Below are 26,003 nucleotides of genomic sequence, written 5' to 3'. Positions count from 1 at the left end.
AAACCTCAAAGACTGAGGGTTTGCAAGCTATCTTTGCTCTGTCAGATGGGGATATTTATGCCAGACTGCAATGATTTAGGAAAACTGGTACACTGAAAGAACAGACCAGAAAGGCCATCTCATCAGAATCTAACCTGGCTGAACTAATAGTATTAAGCACAACTAGTAGCACAGGTGCCTTGAAATTCCAATGTATTGTGCCATGTTTTGGAGAGGTGGGTTTGGGAAACATGTTTTTCTGGTAAGTTTGTCAGGATTTGGCAACAAACAAAACACTTTTCCTTTTGTGGCACCAATAGTCAACATCAAGCATTCCTTGGTCGAATAAAGCAGAGTTTGAGTGTTACTCTCTGCCAACCCCTGAAGAACAGCCCTTACTTCAGTGGCCATTCTGTGGCTTCTCTGAATGAGACTAAATTTAACACAAAACAAAGCCAAATTTAAACAGCTTTGTGCCATGAGGTCATGACTGCCAAGAAGCGGATTGAAATTGTCTGAACTGATTTCACATGAAGGATTCTTGTAACCTAAAGTGCAGGGTGATTGTTTCTGTAAGATAAGAGATCCGAGTATAAACCACTAAAAGACATGTTCAGGACTAACAAGGAAGGATTTCTTCATGCAGTGCATTGATACCTGGTTTAGTGTCAGGATGATGTAGCAGATAGAAACTCTGGCATCATTTCACATTGTTTGCATGTTGTGATGATGGGACTTGTTTTGTATGGAAGGATGGATCAGATAGCCTCCACTATCTTAATTATCTTTTGAACCAGTCCCAGTTTTCACTGAACTTGGTCCTACATCTTTCACATCATTGATGTATTGCAAACCATGGGGCCCCAGCAGAACCACTCATCTCTTTCTTTCACTTGCATTGGAATTGGAAACAAATTTCACCCCTTCACCTCAAGTTTCAAAAACTCCATCTAGCCAAATAATTAACAATCCTAGAGAGAGACCAAGGAGTAGTGAGCAGTCAACTGAGATGGGACAGTTGGTCATAGGGCAGATGAGGATAGGATTGTTTAAAAGCAAATTATTGCGGATGCTGGAATCTGAAACCAAGCGAAAATGCTGGAAAATCTCAGCAGGTCTGGCAACATTTGTAAGGAGAGAAAAGAGCTGACGTTTCGAGTCCTGATGACCCTTTGTCAAAGGATAGGATTGTCAATGGGGAGAAGAGTGACTCCAGCAAGAATACAAAGACAAACGCATGAAGCTTTATTTTTATTAGGTAACTATCCAGTTAGTCATTTTTTTTCTAATGTTGGTTGAGGGATTAACGTTAACACAGACATAGGGACAACTCCCATTGCTCTTCCTCAAAAAGATGACATTTAAAATATTCCCACAGATGGCATTTCTGGCAATGTGGCACTCTTGCACCATCATGCTGGATGATTAACCTAGACTGTGTGTCAAGCTCAGGAACAATTCTAGAAACCACAAACCCAACTCAAGAAAATTATTACATTTTTATAGCATCTTTCATGACCACAGAACATCCCAAAAATGTTTTAACATTAAGTATTTCTGATGTATACTAACTGCTGTAATGTAGGAAATGTGGCAATCAATTTACACACAGCAAGATCCCAACAGTACTGTGATGTGGTCAAATAATCCATCTACATGATGTTGATTGAAAGATAAATATTGGCCAGGATACCAGAAACAAGTTGCCTGTCTCTTGAAATGGTGCCATGGGGCATTATATGTGCACCTAAGGAAGCTTGTAGGACCACAGAGATTCAATTGAAAGTCTGCACCTCAAACAGTGCAGCACTCCCTCAATACTGCACTGCAACATCAGCTTTCATTCTTTTTTTTTTAAGTTTAAAGTTTATTTATTAGTGCCACAAGTAGACTGACATTAACACGGCAATAAAGTTACTGTGAAAATCCCCTAGTCGCCACACTCCAGCACCTGTTCAAGTACACGGAGGGAGAATTTAGATTTGCCAATGCACCTAACCAGCACGTCTTTTGGACTGTAGGAGGAAACCGGAACACCCGGAGAAAACCCACGCAGACATGGGGAGAATGTGCAGACTCCACACAGACAATGACTCAAGCCGGGAATCAAACCCAGGTGCCTGGCGCTGTGAGGCGGCAGTGCTAACCACTGCGCTACCGTGTTTGGTGCCCAAGTCCTGAACCCCACTACCTTGTGACTCAGAGGTGAACACACAAGGCATGCTGACACTTGGTATCATTCAATTGTTAATACTCTCCAAATAAAGAAGCTACCCTACGGCACGGTAGCACAGTGGTTAGCACTGCTGTTTCACAGCTCCAGGGACCTGGGTTCGATTCCCGGCTTGGGTCACTGTCTGTGTGGAGTTTGCACATTCTCCTCGTGTCTGCGTGGGTTTCCTCCGGGTGCTCCGGTTTCCTCCCACAGTCCAAAGATGTGCGGGTTAGGTTGATTGGCCATGCTAAAATTGCCCTTAGTGTCCTGAGATGCGCAGGTTAGAGGGATTAGTGGGTAAATCTGTGGGGATATGGGGGTAGGCCCTGGGTGGGATTGTGGTCGGTGCAGACTCGATGGGCCGAATGGCCTCTTTCTGTGCTGTAGGGATTCTAAGATTCTACTGAGGAAAATATCTTCCAGCAAACAGCTGGACAGAAGTAAACTATGTGCCTGTATTAGATAGAAAGTGAATCGGAGCCTTGAATTCCACTAGAAATCCAAATATCAGAAATAGCCATTTACCTGTAGCAATATTTGCTTGTACTGGGCAGTAAGTCAGCAGCATTTTGGATTCCTGGAGTGGTGACCATCCTGTAGTGACAGCAACTATGGATGTGTAATTTTATTTATTGTCCCTCCCTAATTGCCCTAAAGATGGTAGTGAGCTGCATTTCTGAAGTACTGCATTCCATGTACTATAGATACACCCAAGTGTTAAGGGAGTTCCAAGATTTTGACCCAAAGTGAAGTAACTACAGTTACATACTGAGGTGTCTTTTAATGGTCAACATATTAAAGCAAAGCTAGTTCAAAGTTTTCAAATGAAAGTTCACCAAATACAACCTAAATCTGATCGACACCTCAATAAATACTGACTTAAAGCAATTTCTTCAATCCAAACAAAGCAATCAATACCAACACTCCAAAATATCGAAGCTTGATGTTGATCCGATGTCCTATGCCACCATTTGCAATTTCCCATCTTTGCTCTCATTTCACTGAGTAACAGTTGAATCATTCACACCAGCATCCCTCACACCAACTTAAGGGCACTGTCCAAAATGAAACAACTTCACCTTTAGTATTTGTTCCACTAGTTTATACACATTGGTAGAGTAGCTTAAATGGGAAGTGAGATCCTAGCAAGGAAAAAAAATGTTAATTATAAATTTAAACACAGGAGGAACACAATTAATTTACATGAAGCAGCACCATCTGAATTGAAGAAGCAAAATCCATTATATTTAATGAAAGGATGAATTTGCTTCCATTTCCAATTTACTGAAACAGGAATGAAGATAAAGGGAGGTTAGAAGAAAGCAAGTTTGCAGGTGTCAATGCAAATAGATGGAATGGAGAGGGAGAACAGTGAGTGCTGTCAATCATCACACCACTTTTAGGATGAACAAAGCACTGAAATTTAGTGAAGGCTTATTTTCTTTGTTCTCTTCACATTGAGATTATATTTATTCTCAGCAGGAAGTACAGTTGGGGTGAAACAAGTAACAGCTCTCACTGCTCCATGCCATAAACCATAATCTCAGTACCCTGTATTGCACAAGTGAGGCATCCATTTACTCCAGTCACCGTCCAGAATTTCTGAAGAAAACTATGCATTATCATTCTTCTTTCTCCCAGAATTTTCATCCATGCTGACAGCAACTCATATTATCAAATTAACATACAAACTTTGTATATAGTTATTGTGCCACAAGATTAGCAACTGCCCTTTCGCCAAATGTTTATTTCCATGAACGTAGAAGCCTAAAAGATGACAGCATCTGTGGTGAGAGAACAGTGTTAACATTTTGAGTCTGGATGACTCTTGGTCAGAGCTCCGAGTCATCCAGACTCAAAATGTTTGCTCTGTTCTCCCTCCATAGATGCTGTCAGACTTGCTGTTTCTGTTTTGATTAGCTCTCTATAATGGCTGATTTACAAACCAAAACACCTTGCCTGTGCTCCTCAATACAAAGCTTATTTTCTGATGGTGCAAACAAAGAAATAAAAGCTTAACATGGCTGAAAATTCAGACCAGAATCTACAAATAACTACACACTATTTCAAAATAATTCATAATTTGGTCAACAGAGTTCAAAATCTTCAAGCCTTACTATCCACTTCAAGCTTCAGAAACGCTAAACTTTGGAGTTGTAACCAAAGATATTGCATAGGGCTAGCTAGAAATTCACATGAAAAATTTAGGAAATAGAACCACATATAGCATTGATACTTTGCTCACAGCATTGAGGACATATTCATTTACACTGCACATAAAATGTGAAATATGTTTTCTGAACCACTGGTTTATGATTGTAATGAATGCAATTTAATCACTACAGGAGCGATAGAGTATTTTAGGATTCAAATCATGTTGCATCTACATTTTCAGCAGTAACAGCCAAGGGAAAGGACGAGATTTTTAAAAACAGACTAGAGGTAGGTGTTGCAGTGGAGAATACCATTTACCCTGGAGACTAAGCACTATATACCAAAATACGTCAGCACGATCAATAGTCAGGATGGAAATAGAAAGACAGGAAAAGGTTGTAGGAAGTGCTTGCTATACACAAGTTTTAAAATAAATGACCCAGGGCTGATGTAGAATCTGGAAAATTCAGATCACATAGATAACAGATCTTGGCTTTGAGCCAAAGAATCCTCATTGCTTGGAAGTATCAACTTGGGGACACCATCACCACTTACTTGAGACAAGCAGTAATGGGCAATAAAAATACTGGCCGAGCCAGTGATATCCACATTCTGCAAAACTATCAAGTTGGCTCCAACCATTTCTGAATTTAATTGGCAAATTAAACCTCCATTCAGAATCCAAATCTGATTGAAAGCAAGTCCTTTTAATGACACTGTTCCAACCTACTCTGACATCCACTGATTCCTCCACCCAGCTTAGTTTTGACTCACCAACAGTAGACATTTAATACAACAGCAACATCTGAACAACACTTTGGGTGTTGTGCTAAATTATGTCATTAGTTCAAGCACGGGCACATCCCGAGTTTAATCCATCTGCTCTTTATAAAATGAAAACAAAAAAATGCTGGAAATACTCAGCAGGTCTGGCAGCATCTGTCAAGAGAAACAGTTAACATTTCAGGTCAATGGCCTCTTAATGGGACTGAGAAAAGTCAGGTGTAATAGGTTTTGAGCAAGGGGTGGGTAGGACAAGGACAAAGGAAGGTTTGTGATAGGGTGGAAGACAGGAGGGATTGAATGGAAGAATTGGACTTAGAGGGCCATAGGGAATAGTGATGGAGCAAGAAAAGCAACAAGAAACAAAAGGTGTCTGGAGCAGGTGTGCTCTGAAGGAAAATAAGCATAAGAAGCAAAGACAAAGGGAAGAAAATAGAGCAGAGATTATAATCTGAAATGATAGAATTCAATAATTCAATGTCATGTGTTTCATATTGAACTTCATTGGAACAGTCAAGCACACCAAGGACACATCAGTCAAAGCAAGATGGAGAATTAAAATGACAAGTCACCAGAAACTTGGGGTCAAAGAGCAGGTAATCAGACATTAAAGAATTAACACGAGGGCAATAGACTCGTGCATGGGGAATCCACCTCTTACTTCATCAAGCAATTTCCTGAACAATTCTGAGGCACTCAGCTATTTCAGTATGGCAGTATGGCTTAAAGTGACATGGGCAAGGTTACTTTTTGAACCACGCCTGATCACACAGACAAGCTGCACACAGAAATGAGATCATCATTATACTTGAACTTCCCTCAGGAAGCAACTACCATCTGAACTAAAGCAAAACTGTGAAACATCTTGAACAACTCAAAAACAAACAATGAGAGCAGCCTTACATCAGAAATCAGCACATCCTCATTACACTCAGGTTTTTCACGTCAGAAACGTCCGACAGTGCCTTTTAGAAATTGGCTCCAATTCTGTCCCGTTTGGCTATTTAATAGGAGAGAATGTTTTTTCTGCAGACCACTAACCAACTGGCATTTAATCTTTATGAATAAGCATCACCACTGTGTGTTAAATCAGTGATCAGTGTGACAGCAGAGTTTAACTTCAGTGTAAATTAGCGTGACAGCAGTGTGTTAAACCCAGTGATAACGACTGACAGCAGTGTGTTTAATCCCAGTGTAAATGAGTGTGACAGCAGTGTGTTTAACCCCAATGATAACGAGTATGACAGCAGTGTTCAATCCCAGTGATGTGTGACAGTGTATTTAAACCCAGTGATAATGACTGTGACAAGGGAGTGTGTTTAATTCCAATGATAACGAGTGTGACAGAGTGTGTTTAATCCCAGTGTAAATGTGTGACAGCAGTGTGTTTATTGACTTGAATGGTGCACCAGATCATATGAAGCCCCAATTAGGCTGGTGGGTCAACAAGTCTTTTCCTGTCCATCGTTTTTAACCCGTTTATAATTTTTTTGCTTTCTTAATCATGTTTAAATTACACACCACCATTTTTGTATTTCATTTTTCTTTGTCTAAACTTCCAGCTGCCTCAGAAAAACAGCCAGCACAATCAAGGATCCCATACACCTCGGACATTCTCTCTTCCACTTTCTTCCGTCGGGAAAAAGATACAAATGTCTGAGAACACGTACCAACCCCCCGACTCAAGGGCAGCTTCTTCCCTGCTGCCATCAGACTTTTGAACAGACCTACCTAATATCAAGTTGATCTTTCTCTGCACCCTATGACTGTAACACTACATTCTGCACTCTCTTCTTTACTTCTCCCCCATGTACTCTATGAACAGAATGCTTTGTCTGTATAGTGCACAAACAGCAATACTTTTCACTGTTTCCCAATACATGTGACAATAATAAATCAAATCAAAACAATGTGAAGTAGAGAAAGGATTCAAATGCTGTCGGAGCACAACATGACATTTCCTTCCATGGCCTAACCACCTTGATTGCAGTCAGTGGAATGATTAGGTACCAACGACGTAGAGACTCCCACATCCCAGTGAAGAGGCACCCACATCCACTGGGCACAACGAAGATGCTATATGTCAACCCAGAATGCACGATCAGAGGTCCAGTTTCCGCTCACTGGAACAGTCTGTAATAACTACATTCAGCTCAGGGTACAGCACCTCAGGAAGATACACTGCCCCTGGAGCAGATGCAGAGCCAGTTCACCAGCAATTTACCAACATAAAATATTAAAATGCAGGAGGCATAATTGGGAACTTTACAGATGAGACAGAATTTGGTTATGTAGTTGATCACTGTTCATAGAATCCCTAGAATGCAGAGGGAGGCCATTCAGCCCATCAAGCCTGCACGGACAACAATCCCATCCAGGCCCTCTCCAGGTAACACCACATACCCTTCTAGTCCCCTTGACACCAAGGGCCAATTTAGCATGGTCCATCCACCTAACCCACACCTCTTTGGAATGGAGGAAACTGGAGCATCCGAAGGAAACCCACGCTAACACACTGTCTAGTCCTCGGCACACTCCCCTTCGCTTGCACAGAGCCCTGGGCAGATCCCCTTCTGGAGTTTGGACACTGAATCTCAGGAATGAGATATTAACTTTGGAGAAGGATGTCGAGTCTTGCATTCCTGTCAATTTAGAAAACTAAGGGAAGATCTAATCTAGATTTTAAAAAATGATTTAAAAACGATATACTCGAGATGATAATCTCATACTCCCTTGTTAAAATAAAAAGGATATAATCATGAAATTACAGCAAGGCTACTAGGTCTGAGATTAGAAGTTACTTCCTCCAACACAAAGTGAACAGAAATTTGGAAGCATCTCCCACAAAAGATTGTGGATTGAGGAGTCAAGTGGACCGTTCAAGGTAAAGGTCAATAGAATTTTGGAAAAGGGTAAGAAAAGGGCATTGAGGAACAAGGGTCTCAAGAGACACAGGTTGAAGGGTGGTAGATGGCTGGGTTCAGCTACTCAGACTGAGTTCATGAGACAGATGGGCACCCTCCTGTTAAAAACATGGGAGAGTTTAAAAGACAAAGTTATACAAATAAACAAGGAGATATTCAGCTTACAAGGAGCATTCCAGAGACAAAAAAACATGTTAAATATCATCTCAGCATTTCTATTTTGTGCAAAGTCACGAAACCACAAGCTTCCTTTCAACATATCAGCAAAACCAACAGTCCTCTCAGCAAGTTAAAATAAGTGATGCTTGTCCTTCTCTATGACTAACCTAAACCTCTCCATATTGATGTACAATTTGTTTATTACTCCGGTGGCTGGGAACAGTCTCAGTTTGAGTTAACCATCCATTCAACGGCTTTAGCTGACGCAGTGCGAATGGTTGTGGCACCACTAGGAATGGCACTTAGAAATTCAGTACGTGGGCAATGGTCTGACTCGGATGGCCACAGTCACAACTTGAGCTGTGCTTCACGTTCCACTTGTGGACCAAGTGGCCACATCTTCCCTGCACCACCCTCAAGCTGTTGAGAGTTGACCAGATCTTCCATGGAAGGTTAAAAGCTGGGACCTCATCACTTGGGTCAGTGACCAGGTTGTAGTTGATGTTTTAGTCAATCAGGAGGTTCACCATCGAGAAGCAGGACTGTTGTTGTTAGTTTGTTAAGTTAAAGTTTATTATTAGTGTCACAAGTAGGCTTACATTAACACTGCAATGAAGTTACTGTGAAAGTCCCCTAGTTGCCATACTCCGGCCCCTGTTCGGGTACACTCGGAGAATTTAGCATGACCAATGTTTGTCGGATGTGGTGTGTATTCCAGTAGACGATGGGATTTCAGACAAACGTGGGTATTTTTTTTCAGACCTGGGCCTTTGAGCAGTCAGCTGGTGGGGTTCTTTAGATAAGAATGTTTCCACTGGGGACATCAGGAGTATCAACATGTGCTCACACAGGAATCCTGTACATTTAGCAAAGACTCCAGGAATATTTCACACTTATCATAGAATCATAGAAACCCTACAGTACAGAAAGAGGCCATTCGGCCCATCGAGTCTGCACCGACCACAATCCCACCCAGGCCCTACCCCCATATCCCTACATATTTACCCACTAATCCCTCCAACCTACGCATCTCAGGACACTAAGAGCAATTTTTAGCATGGCCAATCAACCTAACCCGCACATCTTTGGACTGTGGGAGGAAACCAGAGCACCCGGAGGAAACCCACGCAGACACGAGGAGAATGTGCAAACTCCACACAGACAGTGACCCAAGCCGGGAATCGAACCCAGGTCCCTGGAGCTGTGAAGCAGCAGTGCTAACCACTGTGCTACCGTGCCGCCCTTATCTGTAAGAGCAGCTAGAGAAGTCTCTGAGCTCCTGTGCAGAGTGTGGGAGGAGCATCTGTAAACCTCAGACTACATCACTGCATGGAAAATTCAACTCAAAAGAACCTGAGTCGTGACAAATAAAGTCAGGCACCAGGCACTGTGTGTACTCAGCAGAAAAAGTCAACATATTTCTGACTCGATTAAGGAAGTCAGGACTGTTCGCTTTCAATCCAGAGAGGCAAAGTAACAAAACAGGAGAAGTGGTTACAAAGGTTGAGAACAAGGTGTCATCAGGTTCTGCAGGAAGTACTGCAGTTAGTTTCACATTAACCTTGAAATTCCGGGACTGTTGAAAACTAATTTGACAATTTGTTTTCTGTAACTTAGTTCTGTAAAATGGCAGTGAAGAGAAATTTAGACAAAATGTGAACTCTGAATGCTGATGACATTTCAGCAGGAAAAGGCATTTAGACTCCACATCCCACAGTTCTCAATGATTAGACTGTAAGAACGTGCGGCAAGAGACCTATCAGAACAGCAGCACTCATCATCATGCTTCCTGTTGCACACAAATTTCCTCAGCAATGTTGGCAGATCAAAATTGCAAACAAATCACTCAATTATTTCACCAGAGATTCTAAAATATCAAAGAGGTCTTTGCTTAGGCTCAGGGCATTATTGCCACGAATTAACACCCCACTCTAGAGACCTGAGAACAAGGCCGATATTTCAGATAAAACATGAGCGTATTGTAATCAATCTGGGACAACGGTGAGCACCTGCAATCCAGCAATTTAGAGGTTCAGTTTGTCATTAGCCATTGCTCAGTTAGTAACACTTCATTTGAGTCAGATGGTTGGGTTCAAGTTCCTCTCCATCATCCAGAGTAAGATCCAGTGCAGTACTGAGGGAACGCCGCTGTCAGAGCTGCTGTGTTTGAGGGGACATTACACCAAGGATATATCTGCTCTCATGGGTGGGTGTCCAAGATCCCACGGCAATACTCAACGTATTCCTGGGTGTCCTGACCAATATTCATCCCTCAACCAACAACACCAGAGTAGATTATCTGGTCAGCATTTTGACTCCTCCACAGTATGATTTGTCACACAGCGTGTATGACATCCAAGCAGAAATTTACAACTAAATACTGGGAAGACTGAAGCCATTGTCTTCCCTTCCTGCCACACACACTATTTCCGAGCCACTGACTCCATCTCTCTCCCTGGCAACTGCCTGAGGCTGAACCAGATCATTTACCAACCTCGATATTGTATTTGACTCCAAGATGAGCATCATAAATCCATACCATCACCAAGACCGACTACTTCCATCTCTATCATCGCCCAACACAGCCTCTGTCCTGCTGGTGAAACTTTCATCCATGCCTGCGTCACCTCTGCGGTTCTGGCCTGCTTTGCACCTTCCACACTCCATAAACTGGAGCTCCCTCAAAGATCTGCTGCCTCACACCGAGTCTGGTTCATCCATCACTTGTGCTGACTGATCTTATTCACCTACCTGTCCAGCAACTCTACAATCGTCAAATTTTCGTCATTGCTTTCAAATCACTTCATAGCCACACATCCTCCCCATCTCAGTAACTTCCTCCAGTTACAGAAACTTTCAAGATTAAACTTTGATGACGTTCCTGTGAAGTGCCTTAGGATGTCTCTCAGAATTCTAACGCTCAGAAGGAGGTCTTTCAGCCATCATGTCTGCATTGGCTCTCCAAACGAGTATTGTGACTTAATACCATTCTCCTCCCTGTACTCATGCACATTGTTTTTAATCACCTTGAATCCCTCAATTGAATCTGTCTCCACCACACTTCCAGGCAGTGCATTCATTTAAACCTGAGCTATTCGTGTGGGGAAGAAAATCACATTTGCTTCTTTTGAAAAAAAGCTAATTACTGTGGATGCTGGAATCTGAAACCACAGAATCCCTACAGTGCAGAAGGAGGCCATTTGGCCCATCGAGTCTGCACCGAACACAATCCCACCGAGACACTATACCTGTGCCCTCTCATATTTACCCTGCTAATCTCCCTGACACTAAGGCAGTGGTTCCCAAAGGGTGCGGCGCGCCACATTGGTGCAGCGAGAGAGGATGGCAAGTGTGGCGGGAAAATTCAAGGACAATCAAAGAAACATTTAAACATGAATAGATATTTTTCCAAAGTAAGAGCAAGAGCATCAAGTGATGCTGAGGACGATCCAAGTCCACGTTGTGATCCAGAATCGCCGTTCGAACAGAGTGCTGAAGAAGAGTCGTTTAATTCTACACCAGGAGCAGGCCCAAGCAAACCTCCAAAAAAGAAAGTTTGTCAACAATATATGGATAGCTATCTGAATCTTGGTTTCACATGGACTGGACATGAAAACGTACCTCGGCCTGTGTGTTTTATCTGTGGTGAGAAGCTTTCCAATTCCAATATGGTCCCAAGCAAGATGAAAAGACATCTGTTGTCAAAACATGGAAATCTGGCAAACAAGGATGTTCAATATTTTGAAAGGCTTTTGGAACAGTAGCAATGCCAACGATCATATTTCGAAAAACGAATGACAGTCTCAGATAAGATGCAGATTGTATCTTACCAAGTGGCTGAAGTGATTGCTCAACAGACAAAGCCACATACAATAGCTGAAACATTGATTCAGCCTGCCTGCAGCTTGATTGTGAAAACTTTGTTTGGTGATGATGCTGAGCGAGAAGTTATGGAAATTCCTTTGTCTGATAATACAATTCGCAGAAGAATAGTTGATATGTCAGCTAATATTGAGAAGCGTGGTTCCGAAAGTATGAAGAATTCTAAATTTGCCATTCAAGTTGATGAATCGACCGACATTAGTGGAAAAGCTTGCCGATATCAGATTCATTCACAATGACGAAATAATCTCTCAGTTTCTATTTTGCAAGGAACTTGAAAAACATACCAGAGGACAAGATATTTTCCAAACCTTGTCTGGGTATTTGGAAAAAGTTGAGATTTCAAGGGATTCTCGTATTGGAATTTGTACGGATGGAGCGCCATGTATGATAGGGAATGAGAGAGGCTTGGTGGCACTCAAACAGAAAAATCCAGATGTAATATCAACTCACTGTTTTTTTACACAGAGGCATTAATCACCAAGACCCTTGTAGCTGATTTGAAGTTGGTTCTAGATCAGACTGTGCGCATTGTGAACTTCATCAAAGCAAAACCACTAAAGGCGCGGTTATTTGCTCAACTCTGCAAAGACATGGAATCAAAACATCAATGCCTAATTCTGCACTCGGAGGTTCGCTGGACATCCCACGGAAAAGTTTTAAATCGGGCGTTGGAACTGAAGAACAAATTAAGATAATTTTTGGAATAAGAAGGGAACCCATTGTACCACCAACTGGATGACAATGACTGGTGTGCAAAGCTGGCATATTTGGCCGATATCTTTTCCCGGTTGAATGTGCTCATTGCCAGTATGCGAGGCCGCAATGACAATATCCTCACAACTACAGACAAACTAACTGCACCCAAAAAAAAAGCTTCAGCTCTGGCTCGGAAGAGCGATGCATAACCTCGAAGTGTTTCCACTGGTAAAAAGTTTTAAAACGAGCAATGAATTGTACGGCCTCATACAGGAACATCTTGTAGCACTGGTAGAAAAGATTGATCATTACTTCCCATCGTTGTCTACAGAAAAAATTCGACTGGGTTAGAGACCCCTTTGCGAATTCCAGCTGTTCAGGTCTGACATCGGATGAGGAGGAAATGGCCTGCATTTAGAGTGATCACACCTTGAAAATGGAACACGGGAGTATGCCACTGGACTCTTTTTGGATATACAACCAGAGACAGTATCCACACATCTCTTCAAGAGCATTAGCTATTCTTCTACAGTTCTCCACGACATATTGTTGTGAACAGGGATTTTCAGCTCTGACAAATATCAAAGACCAGAAAAGAGAAAGGCTTCTTTGTGTTGATGAGGAGATGAGAGTTTGTTTGTCTCAAATTAGACCTAATATAAATGAGATTACCCGACAAAAACAAGCTCACACCTCTCATTGAGTTTGTATACTTACTTAAGGTTACATATGTAAGAGGCTCGTCTATAAGTATATTTTGGGAATGAATCATGTTTTTATGTAGCTGCATTGTTTTATACTTTCTGGATGCCCCATGATCATATTATAAAGTAGTTGCGTTCTATGTTATGAATCAAGCACTGCTAGGAGTTGTTTGTTTTTGAATGTATTTCTTATCAATAAAAATTCGGTGTGGCGCGAGCAAATTTTTATTCTGAAAGTGCGGCCCAGTGAAAAAAGTTTGGGAACCACTGCACTAAGGGGCAATTTAGCATGGCCAATCAACCTAACCTGCACATCTTTGGACTGTGGGAGGAAACCGGAGCACCCAGAGGAAACCCATGCAGACATGGGGAGAATGTGCAAACTCCACACAGACAGTGACCAAAAGATAAAATGCTGGAAAATCTCAGGTCATCTTACAGATGCTGCCAGACCTGCTGACATTTTCCAACATTTTATCTTTTGGTCCTTTTGAAAATCGCTTTAAATCTGTGCCCCATTGTTCTTGAAACTGTTTCCTGATCAGAAGAGCATGATATTTTATATTGTCTCTCCATGTTCTTCTGATCAGGAAACAGTTTCTCCCTATCTAATCTGTCCAGCCCCTTCATGATTTTGAACACCTCAATCAAATCTCTCATCAGACTTCTTTTCTCCAAGACTAAAACTCAGCCTCACCCATCTATCCTCATTACTGAAGTTTCTCACCCCCTGGAACCATTCATTTAAACTTCTTCTGCACTCTCCAAGTGTCATTATGCTAAAGGCACAAATAAATGCAAATTGCCACTAACAACTTGCCAACTGGGAGATCCAGATGTGCGCAAATTAGTTGTGCAATTACCTACATTATAACAATGACTACACTTCAAAAGTATTTCACTGGCTGTAAAGTGCTTTGTGACATCCTACAGTTGCAGGAGGTGCTTTATAAACACAAGATCTTTCTTTTTTCTTTTGGCCAGGAGTTCCAGGCTGCAGCAGACTGCGCTGGTCAGGTGTCCTCACTACGTTAAGCATCATCCTGGGTATTATATTCTGATAATAATTGCTTCAGAGGAGATGCCAAATTCACACTGGTTCTGTAACTTACAGATCTCTATGGCAAGAGTGATTTACAATGCAACTGCTCAAAATTAATTTTTAATTATTTTTAGAAACTTCTCTTGAATAGAATTATAATAGTCAGTAAAATTAACAAGGAAACAGTGTCCAATTAATGCTGAAAATTGAAACATTTATGACACTAATATACAGGAACCAGTAGCAATCTCACTAATAACACAGAACTTTGACTCATTTTAACATTCACCCCACCACCTCCTCCCTTACAACTAGTGCTAATTTGGAAGGATAGAGTGCTTTTGAATTTCCAGTGCTTGATTGAAGCTATGACACAGCCAACAGCATAGAAAATAAACAACTGAAACAAAGCCAGACTTGGACACAGATGGAATGAGCAAAGGCATCAAATCACGATAGCAAAGGATCTGAGACAGAATCTGAGACACTCAATCACATGTTTACCTGTGTACCTTCATACAAATGCTGACTGGACCCCACCAGCAAAACAACACCTACAACTTGTAACGACACAACTAAGCACAAGCAATCACATTCCCATATAATAAGCAGCAAGCTTTGTCATGCTTTGTGCTTTCACTTCCTATTCTGGAAAATAGAAGCAGCCGAAAGGAATTGTAATGCATTTCCATGCAGTCCCAGAACTGTATGCAATACTCCAGCTGAGGTTCAACACAACCTCCTTGTTCTTGGATTCTATGCCCCTACTAATAAAGCCCAGGATACTGTCTCTCCCTCGCCTACCACCTTCAATGATCTATACACATGTACACCCAAGTCCCTGCTCCTGTATCCCCTTATTTTATATTGTTTCTCCATGTTCTTCTAACCAAAATGCATCACTTCACACTTCTCGTTAAACTTCAACTGCCACTTATCAGCCCCACTCTACCAATTTGTCTATGTGTTTTTGAAGTTCTACACTATTCTCACAGTTTACAATGCTTCCAGGTTTTGTATCATCCACAAATTTTGAAGTTCTGTTGGTCGACAAATGCAAGGCTTATGCAACTCCTCCTGAAAAAAATGATTGTGCATGAAAATCATTGCTTTAGATTCTGAGGTAATACCTGGAGATATTTTCAGAATAAATGTTAATCATAAATCCTTCATTTTGTCTGAAATAGGAAGGGTCATGCCCTGGCTTTCCAAATGAAAACACAGGTAAGTAAGGGATCCTTATTCTTCATTGATTTACTGAGTTACCCAGTCATACAGTGTGCATGCAGTACGTGTATGTGCAGTGTATATAATGCAACAAAATCAAGCAATAGGGAGCATGCCTTAAATAGCTTGCTGGGCAGCCCAGGAGTCTGGATCAAACATGGCATGTTCAGGTTTTAATACCACTGGCTGCCTGTCAGAGTGAGATTGATCTGTTTGTAATGCATCAGGAATATTAAAAATGACAGAAATGGACATGTTAACTCATTATATACTGTACCTCATCACAAACCCCTCAAATCCTTTTATTTTGTCTTTGATCTCCCTTCCTAATCCCAACACCAAATGAACAGTCACACAGCATTGAGTTCTTCTGTTGGTTTAAATTTACAGCCCTGCAACATCACACTGAAATCAGGTTAACCTGAAACTGAAGGTGTTCCCTCAAACTTTACAGAGCCAGTTCATATTTATTCAGAGTTGTTGTATCACACAGATTCAAACCAGGAAACCACACCTCAGTTATTCATACCAGCCCAATGTGAAGCAGCCTTTGCACTTGAAGCTTTGGTCACAAATGATAAACAGAAATGACTTTTGACCCTGCCAGATGACTAATTGTCACCATGAGATCCAAGTGATTACTTACAAGATAATACAGCACAGGATGTCAGCAAGCTCACACTTCTTATATTGACATTCATCTGCCTGTGAGCAACCGGTGAAATGTAAAGCTCAAACTGCCCTTCTTAAATAAACGATTGTGTAGAAATCGTTGCCCGAACCTAATGATTTGATACATTTTCAGAATAGGTTTATTCAGAAACATTAACCAGCTTGGCAATGGGGAGGATGGGAGTGTCTCTTTCCATACCAAAGGACACTGAGCCTTCTGCTGCTTGACCAATAAGATACAAAACAGCAGATAACCTCCTTATAACCACATCAAATCTATGTATCAACAAAATAATCTCAAAGAAATGATGAAGCATTTCCAGTAAAGAAATCAATATCACCACCCCTTTATTTGGACATAGGCATACCAGATTCTGTACTCAGCCCCACACTGTATACTGTCTACTCCTCCCATCATGACAATGCATTTCCTCAACATACACCGAATATCTGCAAGTAAATACGCCCCAGTACCTTTATGTCTCTCATTTCCCACATGCAGATGTAGTGTGTGTCATTGCAGGATGTTTAGCAACCATCCCTCATGTACATGCATATTCCATATCACAGGTCACGGTGGCACAGTAGTTAGCACTGCTGCCTCACAGCTCTGGGGACCTGGGTTCAATTCTGGCCTTGGATGACTGCCTGTGTGGAGTTTGCTTGCTTTTTTTCCCCAAGTTTATTAGTGTCACAAGAAGGCTTACATTAACACTGCAATGAATTTAGTGTGAAAATCTCTTTCTTCCCATGTCTGCGTGGGTTTCCTCCCACAGTCCAAACATGTGCATATCAGGTTGATTGGCCATGTTAATTTGTCCCATAGTTTCCCAAGTTGTCTAGGGTTAGATGGATTAGCCATGGTACATGTGTAGGGTTACTGGGATAGGGTGGGGGAAGAGGGCCTGGGTAAGATGCTCATTTGGAGAGCCGGTGCAGACCCGATAGGCCGAATGGTCTCTTTTGTACTGTAGGGATTCTATAATGATATTCAATCCAAATGTTAAACTAAAGAACAATGAATTAAGAGCACTTGACACTTAGAATCAGGCTGAGAGTTCCAACAGAAGCATGGTGAAATTCTCTGAAAAAAATGGTGACAAAGGAAAGTCTCTGCAAATTTCTGAAACCTGAATTTGGAGAAAGAAAATGAAACACCTCAATCTCTCAATCGCTTCATAGTGACCTCCGTATAATTAGCCCTTTCATAAAATCCAAATTCTAATCACTTGCCACAGACTGAGAATCTCAATTTCCATTCTGGTCTTATTAACACTTCACCCCGCTATAAATAGGCAGAAATCTTCATTAGTATTCACTCACTCCACCACCGACACACAGTAGCAGTAGTGTGTACAAGATACACTGCAGCAACTCACTGAGTCTCCTTCAAATTGCCAAACCCACAACCTCTATCTACCACCTGGAAGGACAATGGCAGCAAATGCAGGATAGCACCGCCACCTACAATTTCCCCTCCCAACTACACAACATCCTGATTTGGACAACATCACTCAGCCTTCAGTGTGTCTAGGTTAAAATCCTGCAACTCTATTCATAAGACCATAAGACATAGGAGCAGAATTAGGCCACTTGGTCCATCCCGATCTGCTCCGTCATTCAATCATGACTGATATTTTTCTCATCCCATTCTCTTGCCTTTTCCCCATAACCCCAGGTCCCCTTTTTAATTAAGAATCTATCTATCTCGGTCTTAAAGACACTCAATGACCTGGCCTCCACAGCCTTCTGCGGCAAAGAGTTCCACAGGTTCACCACTTCTGGCTGAAGAAATTCCTCCTCATCTGTTTTAAAGGATCGTCCCTTTAGCCTGAGGTTATGCTCTCCTAACAGCAGTGAGAGGCAAGGTTCAAAATACACAGGGTGAGCAGCTCAAAACCTCAGTAGCCTACAAGAAACCAAAAGACAGAACAAAAGAAATCAAGAAAGGTGATTCTCCTGCAATATTACCTTCCGTTATGGTTTGGTTGACCAAACAGGATTGAACAAGTTTCATTGGGAAGAGGAAAACAATGCAAATTTTGACTGGAGAAGCAGTGAGCATGGGACAGACAGAATGAGAGCAGCAGCTCCTCCAATCTCAGATTCTGTCTCTCCACCGGAAACTTGATCTATGATTGGAGGATCAGCAAGGGTAGCAGAGGGGGAAATCGGTGACTAGACAAGCTGGAACACCTGTGGCCAAGTGGTCCACGGCTGGACAGCTAGGCCAGATACAGAATTCGACAATTAAATAGCAGCCAACAGCCTCTGCAGCCAAACCTGATAGGAATTCAGACATGCCAAGTTGAAACACAAACAAAGGCTAAAGGCAACCAATGGCAAGTTTGGACTTGCCCAGGAGGCTGACACCTCAGCCCTGACCAAACAAGGACAGTGTTTGTGTATTCCCCAGTTTCAGCCAGACTCTCTGAAACCTTGAATTCCCACCATTACCTTATATGGAAAAGGACTAAATGCATCCTGTGCACTTGGGGACAGACACCTAGTGGGCCCCAGTATCTTCCATATATGGAATCAGCAATTCCATTGGATGCTGCAACCCTACCTGGTAACCTCATTGGCTGGAAACCAGAGAACCTTTCAGAAAGACGCAAAGAGCGGAATAAGAGGAGACACCTAGAGGTCACCCCCAGCAAAGACTCGGTGTTGGCAGGCAGAGTTGCAGTGAGAATCCAGTGAGGAAGCAGCAAAGACTCAAGACCAACCTTCGCCACGTAGAAGACCCTGAACTCAGCGAAGACCCAAGATCACAATTCATACCTGGTGGAGCGTGCCTAACCAGATCAATCTCACGGATAGTATCCAGGTCTCAGATAAATTAAGATGGAGTTGTATGAATCAAGTATGTTGTAAGAGGTTTGGTATCAGAATTATTAAAGACAAAGTTTAAGCATAACTGCAAATCAACATCATGTTTGTCTCATAAGGGCACCTGGGTAAACAAATTTTAGTGCAAATTGGTCAAAGCGTCTCATTTCCATACAACACACCGAACATGGAAAAGAGGAGAATCATAACCAAAAAAAACTTTTCAGCAAATTGAAGAGAGACAGAGGCAGATAATTCTCTGAGCACAGCCTCAGAACTTGGGAGTCAATAGACAGTTGACACTTGTTTCCCCCCTCTGGAATCATTTATTGTTTCTTCCTTTCTTTTCCAAGAATTTTGATGAAAATAAAGAATGGCATGAACAATGGGATTCAGCCCTTGTCTCAGTATTACCACTGGCTGTGTTCAGGGAAAAGGCTACAATCCCTCTGATACAGGACAAATTAGTTCCTGAACTTGTTTGGGGAAAAGGAGGCATCTCAGGGTGAGAGAAAGAGGAGGGGTGCGGGGATAACTGACCACATTACAGCTTATTTATTTATGGATAGGAGTTCCCAACTTTTGTGGAAAAAAGCTTTTTTTCGCAGTTCTAAAATCCTCCTCCTGACTCGGCTTTTGAGTTTGCAAACCACTGCTGGCACCAATAACCAAAGAAGAAAAAGTTAAATCCTTTCCAATGGCTTTTCTTCCTCATATTTGTCCAATTAGTTGACAGATCTGGGGGGAGTGGAAGAAAAATAAATTGCTGGGGAAATCCAGTTTTTTTGTCCCGCACAGGCTTTTCTTTAAACATTGCTGCTATAGAACCCTCGGTCTGTGTACAATGCTTTTCGCCTGTTGTCGTCATGTGTTTTCTATTTTATAAATAACATTTTGATGTGCAGAAAATTGGTAGTCTAGTCGATCTAGAGGAGCCCAAACTTGAGTGCACTTTAATTTCAACCACAGGAGGAGGTTCATGCGGTTGAGTGGGAGGAAGCGAATGAAGGAACTGTTTAATTGCTGTTGGATTCTTGGCCACCTGCCTACCACCAAGTCTATCCTTTAATGGAGGCATGGGGCAGGTTTGCAAATTCCTCCATCGTGAACAATTTGGTTTCTTACTTAAATCTTTGTTTTACCTTCAAGAAGTCCTTGAAACAAAAATCTCCAAGAAACCACAGAAAGATAATTATTTTGGTGCTGTTGTGGGAGCACTGATCCTGCACAGATTACATGGGCTAAGGGCAATTAAGTTGATAAATGCTGGCTCTTCCAATCATATCTACCGCATGAATAAGGTTTTAAAAATCCACAAGAATGAGAATCCCTGAAACGCACAAAAAATAGTGGCAAGTTTGTTCAGTTCCAGTTTCTGGCAGCTCCAAGACAACATCTCAATCTCTCACAGGAAGTCAGCCAGTAACAGCAAAGCAAACTGTTAGGAGCAGTTTCAAAAATAGCATCTGCATTTCAAATAAAACTACAGTTTCTGAAGTGACCAGCAAAGATGAATGTTGAGCTGCTCCAAGTTATTATTACCTTCCTGGTAAGACAGTCATTATTTAACTTAAAATCAAAATATTCCCCTTCAGTTCAAATCAGATACTGCCCAGATAATAATTGTAGGCTTACATAATCATATAGAGAATGTTAACAGCACAAAAGCAAGCCATTCACTCCATCATGGCCATGGTGGGTCTCCCTCAGCAGCTCAGCTAGTCCAATTCCCCGTAGTCCTGCAAATTGCTTCTCTTTAAATAATTATCCAATTGTCTTTTCAAAGCCACTAAATCAGCCTCCATCATTCTTGGGTAATGTAGTCCAGGTCCTAACCTCTCGCTAGGTAAAAAAGGTTTTCCGGCTCTTTGTGGATTGCTGACAGGTCTGGTCACGCATGAAGCACATTGTGTATACACTTCACCCTATTACTTCATTCAATATCAATCATTGATCTAGTTATTTATTTTCAAAAACACTTCTGTGGGAATGAAAAGTGAGAATTACATCTTTCTTAACTTTCAGCATAAAACCAGAATAGTGTGGGACCTAATGATCACTAGTTCATGGGACAGGATGGGGGGGCAGCAGGAGGCTTATTAAGGTTCAAGAATATTGTTGAGGTACAGCTTTACCCTGCAAAGGGGATCAGTTTAACTCAGTTGGCTGGACAGCTGATGCAAAGCAATGCCAACAGTGCAGGTTGAATTCCTGTAGCAGCTGAAGTTATTCATGAAGGCCCACCTTCTCACCCTTGCCCCTCATCTGAGGTATGGTGATCCTCAGGTTAAATCACCACCAGTCAGCTCTCCCCCTGAAAGGGGAGAGTAGCCTACGGTTATCTGAGACTATGGTGGCTTTACTTTTGCATGCTATAACATGTTTTACTAACAAGTAACACTGTGATTGTTTTATTCCAGCATATTCAAGATACACGCTGAAAGATAAAAGATCAGCAACCTATCACCCAGAAAAATCCCATCAGAATCAGTCCACTCTTTCCTTGGAAATTCAAACCTCACATGAATGCCAAGATGTTATTTGAATCAGTAAGCTTACCTTCTTTCTTGTGGAACCAGCTTTGGACAAACAGGATCGCTCCAATGACAGATACCCTCCGATCACCTGTATGTCCTCGGCAAGAGGATAACGCTTCTTTAATAACACCCCCAGTTTGGCAAGCGATGTTTCAGAATCTTCTACTGACTGCTCATCAGTCCCATTTTCCTGAGAAATCTCATTTGCATTGACAGAGGGCTGCCGGTCTTTCTCAGCTGGTTTCCGTTGAGGAACAACGGTGAAGGTGTTTCCACTCTTTCGCTGCACAAAGGGGTGCTGTGGGCCACCAAATGATTCTTCAGGAGGTTTGTCCTTTGCTACAGCTGGTGAGGCCCTAGTCGGCTGTTTGGAAGTTTCTTTCTCGTCTGTTACCAAGACATCATCTATGTTAGTGATGGGGAGGTCTTCAATCAGAGATGTCACTTTTGTGATGACGACAGTGGATTCAGCATTCCGCTCTGCTTCGGACATCTCAGTGGGTAACACACTTGTTTCTTTCCCAACTGAAAACTGAGCATTTGTATGTTTGGAAAAGACATCATAGCTACCACTTGATGTAGGTTTTTTCAAGGTCTCTTCCACCTTTGGCTTGAAATCTGCTTTCGGAAGAGGTGGCACTCCAACAGGTAATTTTCCTTTTTTACTCTGTTTATCAGATGGGCTGACCAATTCCGAAGAAACAGCTGAAATTCTGCTCGTTTGAGCCTCAGGAGTGGAAGCACCGTTTTCAATTTTTGGCTTTTCACAAGATTTGTTCGTTTCCCCATTATCACAAACCTCACTGGACTCCACATAGGCACCCAATCTCTTCTTTGGAATCACAACAAATGAGTTCCTGGACTGTTTTTTGAGGTTTGCGAGTGCCCTTGCCTGGATATCACCTTCAGGAATGGATGAAAAATCTGGAGGTTTGGCAGGTGCGATATCAAAGGAGTTGTTCAGGCTGGTGGAAGCAGACACACCATTGCACTGGTTTGGAGTTATTTTGGCTGAACCCTCCACGCTGTGGTTCTGGTTCACCTTTCCCGGGGGAGTGGCACTGGGTTTTGCAGATGATGGTCTGGAACAGCCCTCTGCAGCAGGCTGGGGCGTCTCAGGACTTGATTTTGAGGCTTTCCTCTGATTTAACTCAGACTCTGGCCTCCACGTACTAGCCCCTTTGGAAAGCTCTCTGCTGGAAGCACTGGCTGAATAAGGCACCCGGCCACTCCCAATGTCATCCAACCGATCGGCACTGTCCATCTCTCCTTCATGCACAGAGAATGAGCCAGTCTCCACTGACTCTGGGTGACCATTCTCTACTAGCTTACTATCCTCCTTGGTGGTCCAGTCCTTCTCGTTGTTCCTGGGAGACGAAGCTTTCCTGGGGGGCAACTCCTTGTGTCGGAGCTGCCATCCATTTGCGGGTACATTCTCAAACTGCTTTCGATAAGAGGAGACAGAAAAGGGTCTGCCTTCAGTCCCCTCACTGAGGGTAGCTTCCCCCTGGTCGTGCGGGGGGACAGCGGGAGCACAAGGTGCGCGGCCAGGAAACAAAGGGCCAGGAGCTTTGGTGGGCGAGGACCGGGGGGAGGATTTGGACTGAAAGGGGGATACGTTGGCCGGTGGAGAGCGGGGAGAGCCGAGCCCCCCGCGGGGTGGAGAGCGGGGAGAGCCGAGCCCCCCGCGGGGTGGAGAGCCCCCCGCTCTGGCCTGGCCTTCCTGCCTGCTGACTGAGGGGGGGTTTGGCAACAGGAGTGGCTTTGTGTGGCGGCCCGGGGAGGGGGAGAAGCCGTCCAGCAGATTCTCCGTGCTCCGGGAGCGGCTTGGCTTGGCGTAGTTGCGGTCGAACTTCTGGAGCAGGCGGCTGACTTTGCCCTGCAGCGCGGCGGCCCGCGGCTCCTCGGCGGCCAGGGTGCTGAGGTTCTCCTCGCTGCGGCTCAGCGGGCCCTGGTAGATGAGCACCTCAGCGGCTCGGATCTCGGCCACGCTGCCCTGGCCGGCCCGGGACAGCAGCTCGCCCACCGTGTGGAGGCGGGCCGGGCCGGCCTCGGGGAAGTAGTCGGGGTCGGACTCGATGATGATGATGTTGTCGGCCTGGATGGTGCGGACCCCCGGCATGTGGCTGTACAGCTCCAGCAGCTGCTGCACCGGCCTGGCCGAGCCGCCTCCCGGGGCCTGGCGCTCGGCCAGCCGCCGCCGCCGCTCCCGCTGGATGAACGGGTTCTCCTGGATGGGAGCGATGCTCTCCAGCAGCACGGCGCCGGCCGGAGTAGCGGCCTCCCCCCGGTCCCGGTCCGCCTCTCCCGCCCGGTTGCTATGGGACGCCGCCCGGCTCGGGATCCAGCTCCGGCTGTCCGCCACCGCCGGGCTCGCCAGCTTGGCCTTCCGCCGCTCCAAGATCCCCCTCTTCCAGGCCGGCATCCTGGCGCCGCCCGCCGCCGCCTCTTCTCTGTGCGGCTGAGGCGGGGAGAGCGGCAGCACAGCGGGTCGCTGCTCACTCACCGACATGCCGGTCGCTCACTGACTGACTGACCGGCCGGCGGGAGGTCCTCCAGCTCCACTCCTCCAGCTCCCGGCGGCCATCGCGCTCTGTCTCCATGGAAATCGCAAGAAGCCAGCAGAGAGGGCGGGGCTGAGACTGCGCCACCTGCCGGCAGCTGGCCCACATCGCACCATTGAGTGGTTCCAGCGCAGGAGGTGTCCATTCGGCCCTGCCTGTCAGTGCCAGCTTTCTGCCAGAGCAACTCTGCTAATCCTACACCCCTGCCCTTTCCCGTAGCCATGATTTTTTTTCTGTTTTCAGATACTATCCAATTCTCTCTAAAGCCTCTATTGATAAAGCCCATGGTCCTTCTTACAAAGCAAACATCATTTCAGCCAGAGAGAAAATGCAAAGATGGGAAATTGTCCCTCATTCTTCCGACTAAAATTAATAACTTTTTGATTTCATTTGATTTGATTTATTATTGTCACATGTATTAACATACACTGAAAAGGGTCAAGAGTTTCGCTTTTAGGTGTCCTGATCACCAACAACCTGTCCTCATCCCCCCATGCCAACACTATAGTTAAGAAAGCCCACTAACGCCTCTACTTTCTCAGAAGACTAAGGAAATTTGGCATGTCAGCTATGACTCTCACCAACTTTTACAGATGCACCATACAAAGCATTCTTTCTGGTTGTATCACAGCTTGGTATGGCTCCTGCTCTGCCCAAGACCGCAAGGAACTACAAAAGGTCATGTATGTAGCCCAATCCATCATGCAAACCAGCCTCCCATCCATTCACTCTGTCTACACTTCCCGCTGCCTTGGCAAAGCAGCCAGCATAATTAAGTTCCCCACGCACCCTGGACATTCTCTCTTTCCTTCGGGAAAAAGATACAAAAGTCTGACGTCACGTACCAATCGACTCAAGAACAGTTTCTTCCCTGCTGCCATCAGACTTTTGGATGGACCTACCTTGCATTAAATTGATCTTTCTCCACACCCTAGCTATGACTGTAACACTACATTCTGAACTCTCTCTCATTTCCTTCACTATGAATTGTATGTTTTGTCTGTATAGCGCACAAGAAACAATACTTTTCACTATATGTTAATACATGTGACAATAATAAATCAAATCAAAATTGTTTCTTGCGCGCTATACATTGAGCATTGAGCTCATTGGGGAGAGGTGCGTTGGAGCCGGCGATTCACAGAAAACTTCACATAAAAGTAATGGTTCTAGTATCCTCCTGCCCTGCAACCCCATTGTAACAATTCCTGCAGTCTGAGAAAATAGTTCACCACTGCTGTTTCCTGTCACTGGGCCAAATTCAAATTGACAAAGCCACTGTTCCCTGTATTCCGTGCACTTCAACTTTGCTGACAAACCTGTTACTTTGTACTTTATCTACTGCCTTTTGGAAGTCCATGTACACCACATCAGCCACATTACCCCCTCAACCCCTCTGTGTTCCCTCATCAAAAAACTGAATTATGTGCGCTAAAGATGATTTGCCTTTATTAAATCCATGCTGGCTTCCCTTAATTAATCCACACTTATCCAAGCGACTGTTAATTTGTCCTGGATCTAAGCTTTCCTGCCACTTGTTAAGCTGACTGGCCTGAGTTGCTGGGCTTATCCTTACACCTTTTTACTGTTTACATGCCTGCAGAAGACTTCTGGATTTTACGTTAGCTGC

The 26,003-nt window shown here is 43.6% G+C and overlaps 1 protein-coding gene across 1 annotated transcript; it reads right to left on the bottom strand.

Moving 5' to 3' along the window:
• Positions 1 to 379: 379 nt before the first annotated feature.
• tprn (taperin) lies at positions 380 to 24,321 on the bottom strand. The gene is made up of 3 exons (XM_078226081.1): positions 21,832 to 24,321; positions 3,274 to 3,336; positions 380 to 412 (listed from the first exon to the last, which is right to left on the bottom strand). The coding sequence occupies exons 1-3, from the start codon at positions 24,319 to 24,321 to the stop codon at positions 380 to 382; spliced, it is 2,586 nt and encodes an 861-aa protein (XP_078082207.1).
• Between the last annotated feature and the right edge of the window lie 1,682 nt (positions 24,322 to 26,003).

This window comes from Mustelus asterias, chromosome 13, assembly GCF_964213995.1.
Source record: "Mustelus asterias chromosome 13, sMusAst1.hap1.1, whole genome shotgun sequence".
Classification (NCBI taxonomy): Eukaryota; Metazoa; Chordata; class Chondrichthyes; order Carcharhiniformes; family Triakidae; genus Mustelus; species Mustelus asterias.
Note: the sequence above shows the minus strand (reverse complement) of the source record. Positions and strands in the feature narration are given on the sequence as shown.